The sequence below is a fragment of the Homarus americanus genome, unplaced genomic scaffold (assembly GCF_018991925.1).
Source record: "Homarus americanus isolate GMGI-L3 unplaced genomic scaffold, GMGI_Hamer_2.0 scaffold30535, whole genome shotgun sequence".
Classification (NCBI taxonomy): domain Eukaryota; kingdom Metazoa; phylum Arthropoda; class Malacostraca; order Decapoda; family Nephropidae; genus Homarus; species Homarus americanus.
Window position 1 is genome coordinate 2,869,612 of NW_024732440.1, and position 7,936 is coordinate 2,877,547.

The 7,936-nt window shown below is 40.5% G+C and overlaps 1 protein-coding gene across 1 annotated transcript; it reads left to right on the forward strand.

The window, feature by feature from the left end:
* Positions 1–443: 443 nt before the first annotated feature.
* LOC121868761 lies at positions 444–2,068 on the forward strand. The gene is made up of 2 exons (XM_042369646.1): positions 444–481; positions 1,587–2,068. Exons 1-2 carry the CDS (start codon positions 449–451, stop codon positions 1,983–1,985), a joined length of 432 nt encoding a protein of 143 aa, XP_042225580.1. The 5' UTR covers positions 444–448; the 3' UTR covers positions 1,986–2,068.
* Positions 2,069–7,936: the final 5,868 nt, after the last annotated feature.

Below are 7,936 nucleotides of genomic sequence, written 5' to 3' on the forward strand. Positions count from 1 at the left end.
GGAAAGAAGGATATACCCTACCGAGTTATTCTAGTGTGACGGACAGCTACCGAGAAACCGTGGGCACCGAGGGCAAAACGAGTACTACCACCTTGCCGGCGGTACACAGGATTCCAAATCCACCGAACATTGCCCGTTCAAGTACCTGTCAAAGAGAGAGTGAAGCATTTATATTTTCTTAATTTCAGGTTCATTTATGATGATTTAACGTGAATTTGAAGACAGTCCATGATATTTTTTGTAGGGGTGTTAAAGGATTTCCTTTTCATAGTATCTCAAATTCTATAGGGCAACGTTATCCATACAGGAGTGAAACAACAGAATAAAACAACTTTTAAAACGAGTGACCTCTTGCGCTCTGAAGGAAACCTTTTTACATTTATTATCAGTGCGAGCACGTGGTTGTTGGCAATATAAAAGGGTGTCATGCTGAGGAGCCCGGCACTTAATGTTTGTCTCCCATAATAATATGTATTCACAGGTGAGTGTTTCTGTGTTCAAATGAGTGTCACGCTGTAACCTAGTGCCCGCTTCGCAGTATCCAGGAGAATGCCACTCTATGACCAGGTCTGTTTCGCTGTCTTCAGGTGAGTACCACATTGAATCCAAGTGAGTGCCTGGCTGAGTATTTGTGATTCCCTCCTTACCTCTAGGCAAGTGTTAGGCTTTATCTTGTGATAACTTGTCTTGTGATAGCTAATAAGGCTATTACTATTATTGTCTGAACCTGACGTACTGTACAGTCCCCCAAAAGTATCGTTAGCCATGGGGGTCGATGTGATTCAAGACTTTCCGAGCAATGTTACTCAACCTGTTTCTGGACGGTTGGTAGTTCCACATCCGAGACCTTTGAGCATGAACGAGTATATACTTTTTCGAACGATACATGCACTAATATAGCTTAATGGTATTTCTTGTTATATTGAAGTATTTAGTACGCCATACATGGACGACTCCCTCCCCCAATCCTACCCCCATCTCTTAACTGTTGTTGATATGGCGAGTAGGCGTACCAACTTATGTTGATACACTGGGGATCATATCAAAGCATTTCGTCTAGACGTTTCAAATTGTAGCGACGGAAAACCATTGTGTCACTGTAATAATGATACAGCACTGTGAGACGGGATTTTTATCATTATGAAAACTTTTGAGCGTGTCCAGTGCAATTCTATTACAGTGCAGTATCTTATTTGCTTCTGGTCCGGACTAATCAATGTAGAATCGTGTCTATACTTGTTCACTTCAAAACTTTTCGATGGTTACAAATGATAAAACCTTATAGTAATACAAAGTTACCCACAGTCAACAGATTTGTCTTGATAACTCTTAATATTCCCCCTGAGGAGAGACATTTATTTTATATTTTCTTATCGGTGTTGCGTCACTTCGGTCCTCACTCTGTGTGAAACATTATGAGACCACGGGTGACAGATATTGGGACATGCCAATATTTTTTGAGATACTGTACACACTGTCAGGTTTCTTTGCTCGTAGTTTGTTTCTAGGCATCAGAATACATAATTGGTTTTCTATACATGTTATTTGTAAGACAATATGTTAACAGTTTCATAATTCTTCACCAGACTGCAATGTGCGTGGCGTTGTTCGCCTGCCTGGCAACACCGTTGCCTCAGAGTAAAGAAGCTGGCAAGATCTTCGAGACCAGCGATGTGTTACAGCCCCAGGCAAGAATACTTAAAAAATCCGAGGGAATAATCTCCACCGTCCTCGACATCATACCCAAGATATCTCACTTCTCTGGCCTGGGAGGGAATCAGACCTCCAACAATCTAAATCGTGGCCAGGGGAATATAGTAGGGCTTTTACGTTCAGTTCGTCCAGTTTTACGGGCCAGTGCAAACTTTCGGGGCTTCAAGGTTAACAGGGATCACATTGCCAGCCTGGATGCTGCTGAGGCTATTACTCCCTCCATATTCACTTTCCTGGACAAACTGAGATCTCTTAATGCCACACTAGAATAGTATCAGTAACTTAACAATATATACTAATTATACCTATACACTGGTAATAACTATCATATATTAAATTATTTTTTTCACCAGTTGCTCAGCATTTTTATTACCGCATTTTACATGTTTGTTTAGAATGACAAACTATTATCTCAAGGTGTACACCATTCCTACAACTCTACTTGAATATTGTACACCCCCCTACCCCACCCCCTCCAGGTGGTGAGCAGAGCGGGTAACAGTGGTGAGTGATTACTTCATTTGTTCGTGGTCTTTGAGTTAAGAAGGTGAAGTTTCGACACCGCAGTAACCATCTGCTTTGATAAGAATATATTTTTATATTATTTTATACAGCCCCCCCCCCCCACACACACACCCACCTTGCTCCCCTATTCCCTCTTCAGATGTTCCGTGAGGTGCAGGACGGTGCTCTACTCATTAAACATACAACTACCTGTTTTGAATTTAGTCATAATTAAGTTTCATTATGCTTCTGAAGTTCAATATCAAGTATTTCGTCTAAAATATTTAACACTTAAAAAACGCTGAAGTGCCCTTCCTTTAACCACATGTGAACTGACGGCCACTGACTCCCACCACTGCTACCCCACCACAGGTCACACAACCCAGATACAAAAAGAAAATAAATTATGTAAGTTTAGGTTAGGTTTGTTTACTCTTTTTTTTTTACATATCAAGGTATGTTTTCTTAATATTTAGTGTTCATTTACATTATTTTCAAGGGATCCTTTTCTCTGTTAGAAGGTTTCTCGAATTGCCTAAACCAATGTTGTTTTTCTCTTAGTTTTCTTCCTTTATTATTGTGGGAATTAATTTCCACCTTTATCCTCCAGGTCCTTAAAGCACCGCAGTAGTAGTGATCTTGAATGTTATCGGACTTGAAATAACAATCCAATGTGGTATATGTAAATAATTTGCTAATTAATTAATGATTTAATTGGCTCGTTAGATTAGGGAAATGATTACGCGGTGTACAAAAATTAGCTGTAAAAACACTAGTTGGCACCCGCAAGACGGATTACTTTTCGGGAAGTAGTAAGGTATTCCTCTTTCTCTATTGATCACGTTAATATCGTTTAATTTACTCGATATCACTAACAATAGTTAAATAAAAAAGTAAATATGTATTTCTATTAAGAAACAGTATTATAAAGAAAAAGAATAATGAATATTGTTCTTATTTATGTATCATTGCGCGGTTGTGTCACGCAATTGTACAATGCGATAGAAACGCCAATCTCACAGCACTTCGGTCACCAGACGAGCGGACCCCGGTTCGGGGACGTGTCACTCCGAAACTGACCAAGTCCACGAGTGGGGGTTGGTGGTAAGAGCTATGGTCCGCTCACACTTGCAAACCTGCAGTGTCCTTTCATATCCCCAAATCCCCAATCCTGTCTGGCTGCGCCAAGAGCTCCAGCCGGAACCACCAAACGGCCGGGCCGCCTTTTTGTGCAAGAGATAGGAAACGTAGGACTAGGGTGTGTTTTCCTGGGGCTGGGATAGAGCATGTAGCTGAGAGGATAGATAGGGATTTGTCAGGGGAGGGTACCAAGCCAGTAGTGTGACTTTGTGTAGGAGGTAACAACACAGGTAAAGGTTAGGAGTGAGGAACTTTTCAAGAGGTATAGGGAGGCGCTCGGGAAGGTTAGAGATAGGGGAGGGATCCTGATAGTATGTGGTGTCTTGCCTAGAAGAGGAGTTGGTGGTGAATGGCTGTCCAGGGCAATTGCTATAAATTGCCGACTGGAGAAACATTGTGCAAGCAATGGTTGGGCATTCATTGATATCTAGCAACCATTCTATGGCAACGACTACCTGTACAGTCGTGACGGAGTACACTTGTCTCGCGCGGGGGTAAAGACGTTGTCTGCATCCCTGGAGCGTAAAATTGTCACTGGAAAGGAGGACGGGGTGGGGGGGGTAAGTGGGAGTCAAAAACAAGCTGGTCCTGGGGAGTAAAATTGGTTACTTAGGACAAGGGGTAAAACAGGACCAGGGAAGGGTAAGTTTAAATGTAAACTATACAAACAGTAGGAGCGTTCGAAATAAAATAGACTTGCTGAGAGCGGTTGTATGTACCGAGAATGTAGACGTTATTGGAATTACCGAAACTTGGATGAATCTGGCGAGCAAGAACTTTTTATCAGAGTACCACATAGAAGGGTACAACCTTTTTCACAAGGACAGGGAAGGTAGGAAGGGGGGAGGATTCGCACTTTTTTGTCAGGGATACATTAAAATGTTGTATTAATAATTCAATAAAGGGTGAAATAGGAACTGAGTCTGTATGCGTAGAAATTGCAGAAGGAAGAGAAAAACTAATTATGGGAGTGATTTACAGGCCCCCAAGTCTTGAGAAAGAAGCTCAGCTCATATGGCAGGAAATGAATAGGACAGCAAAATACACTAACCTGTGCATTATGGGGGATTTCAACTTCAGAAATATTGACCGGGACAACATTGTAGGTGACTGAATCCGAAGACTTCCTAGACGCAGTACAGGACAATTCTTTTAAAACAACTAATTACAGAACCTACTAGAGGTGACAATATATTAGACCTAGTATTAACAAATAAAGAAAATATTATCAGAGATATCACAGTAGGGAGAACTAGGGAACAGTGATCACAGAGAAATCAGGTTCACCCTAAATTGGGAATCGAAAAACAATGACAATATGGTCAGAGTCCCAGACTTTCGATTGGGGGATTATGAGGGGTTAAGAAGGTACCTAGGTGAGGCCACCTGGGAACAGTCAGGTTCAGTCCCCGGTAGGAACGGGTGAGGTCACCGGCGACACAACAATTGATCATGACTATAATATATTCACTAGTATACGGGGAAATGCTGTTCAGTTCTGGTGCCCTTATTATAGAATGGATATCAATTCATTGGAGTCGGTGCGGCGAAGAATGACGAAAGTGATTCCGGGACTTAGAAACCTTCCATATCAAGATAGATTAAAGAAACTAGACTTGCATTCCCTAGAGAGACGAAGAGAGCGGGGAGATACGATAGAAGTATTTAGGTGGGTGAAAGGAATCAATAAAGGAGATATAGATAAAGTTCTTATAATATCCGAGCAGGATAGGACTCGTAGCAACGGATTTAAGTTGGATAAGTTTAGGTTTAGGAGGGAGATAGGAAGGAACAGGTTTACAAATAGGGTGGTAGACGAGTGGAATAAGCTTAGCAGCTTTGTAGTAAGTGCTGGAAACTTCTAAAAGGAGGCTAGATAGATTCGTGGATGATAAAGAGTGGTTGTAACTCTAGACAGGAGCTGCCATGCACAGGCCAACCGGCCTATTGCAGACTCCTTATTTGAAGATGTTCTTATTGTGGCAAACCATCATAAGATTTTCAAAGGTGCTGTCAATCAGCCAACAGACCTGGGAGTGTGGTAATGGAGACAGAGATGGTACTTAACCAAAGTTCAGACCATGTCATTGTAGGAATAGAAAAGTCAGGGATCAGGGGCCGCCTACTCAAAACACCTCATCAGTTACGTACAGTATCAGAGATACAGTACCTTAACTTACAAACTCCTTACAGTCCCGAAAAGTTCTCATACTCAAAATTTAATTACAGTCCCGTAAGCAGTCTGTAACTCTAGTGTTTACCCTGGTTGGGTAGTTTGAGTACCTTTGTAATGTCACCTTTGTTTAGCCCTGACTTCCATTTATACACCTGAATCATATCAAATTAAGAGGCTTTAACCTGTCTCTGTACTCAAGGTTCATAATGCCCGGGATTAGTCTTGTCATTCTCCTCTGAATTCTTTCTATGGATTCTATATCCATTCTGTAGTATGGTGACCAGAATTGAACTGTGTAATCCAAGTGAGGTCTCACAAGTACAAGATATAGCTTTAGGATGACCTCGCTAGTCTTGTAACTAACACTCCTTTGTATGGACCCAAGTACTTTTTTAGCCTTGTTTCGAACAAATACACATTGTTTACTTGGTTTAAGATTCATACTTATAAATACTCCTAAATCTTTCTCACAGTCGAATTTCTCTATAACATCGTTGTTCTTCTGGGATCTGTTTCTCTGTTTACATCTCTTAGACTAAGTACTTTATACATCTCCTAGGCAGGCTAATAGTGTCAAACTACTTTAATAGGCTTCCATACTTAGCCATGAGATTTAGGATTCGTGATTAAGGTTACATGAAAGGGCTTACTACATCCGGATGAGCCTAGTCAGTTATTAGATCCCGGCTGTCTGATTCCAAGTATTGGTACGGATCACACTTCCTGGTAAGAGTGTCGGAATCCCAGGTTACTGAAACGGGGCTACCAGATAGTACAACCTGACCTGCTCTCCTGATTCTAACCCAAATCTTTAAATCAAGCTACAAAAGATGAACTATCAGAATTAGGCATGCACATATAATAATAATAATAATAATAATAATAATAATAATAATAACAACAATCAACGGTTTATTGAAATAACATAACAGCCAAAGACTGAAAATATAAAATTAATAAAGATGATAAAAGTTATATGTGGTGACATTTAGGAGTGGGTCACTTGAAGAGCAAGAATTTTCAGTACAAAAAAAAAGAGAATAATCTTCGAGCGAACACATACGTTTTATGTTCTAGGTCCTTTAACCGTTGATTCCATCTGGGTTAATGAGGCTCGAACATGTATATTATATAGGGTTTTAGTAGCAAAACCCAATTGTCTGTTATCTATTTATTTAGGAACTATCTCAGATACAGTTCCAAGTGTATATCACCGTAACTTAATCCACTGTAGCTATGAGTGTTAAGAGGAGGACGGAGGCTATGTTAAATAGCTCGACTAAATACGTCCGGTTGGTGTGAGGTGTCAAGTAACAATGCTGCAGGCAACCAGCTTTTAAACGCTGACCTTAACAGTCTTAAGGCCGTGCCTCAAGGAACCTACCCATCACGTGATGTGACCATGTCAACTCATAGCCAGTGGAAAGTTGCATGGGGTGATATGATTATATAAACCCAATGTACTGCCCTGACATTTATATAAAGACTAAGGGGCTAATACATCGCTCGGTCACCACCTTCCAAGCTTCCACGAGGAATAAACTAATCTCGTAGAATACATCCTATACATAAACCTAACCATGTTTCAAACATATGTGTAGACTCTAAGCTGGGGACTCTGGAACCGTAGGCTCATCAACTACTGGGGTCCTAGACTTAAGTGTCTTACGGGCTAGTATCTTATGTACAATGTTCAACTTGGAAGACACTGACTTATAATAGCAAAACAAAAATATCACTGCCAGAATTAACACTATAGTGGGAATAGTTAAACTCGTTATTGAAAATCCCCGTGCAAAATAAAATGGCAGATGATCATCTAAATCAGCAAACTGTGACTCTTTCAAGTAAAAATAACTGTCAACTTCTCTGAGACAATATTAAGTTCACCAATAATGAAGTTAAGGACTTGAAACAAAGGAATTAAATCTGAAGTAAGATTTAAATTCAATGCAAAATGCTGATGAGAAGGCAAGGTCTTCAATGAACTACAAGTTATCTCGCAGTAATCCGGAGCCTTATAATAATCTTTCACAACTAACTGCTTACCACCATCGTGGCATTTTAAAATGACATTAGTTTCATCAGGAAAGAAAAAATATTGCACATTATGTACATGCGCATGAAACACAGTTTTTCTAGTAATTGGCGTATAACTACATTGTGATAACTACATGGTGTTAGCGCTGTGCGTACGTTAGTTTGTATGACTGCCAATTCACATATCCCTTCTGCAACAGGAATAAATGCGAATACATAGGCAATATGTATATGGTAGTTTCCTCAGTGGTTATAAAAGAGCTGGCCTTGAAACTACCCCGTTAACTGCCACGACGCGCCAGCAGTACCCTTGACAACAAGATCCACAGATTACCAACCAGGTCTACTCCTCTGAGCGAAAAC

Coding starts and splice junctions, on each gene's coding strand:
- LOC121868761 (XM_042369646.1), top strand. CDS start 449: ATGTTTGTCTCCCATAATAATATGTATTCACAG. Junction 482..1,586: donor ATAATAATATGTATTCACAG/GTGAGTGTTTCT, acceptor ATTCTTCACCAG/ACTGCAATGTGCGTGGCGTT.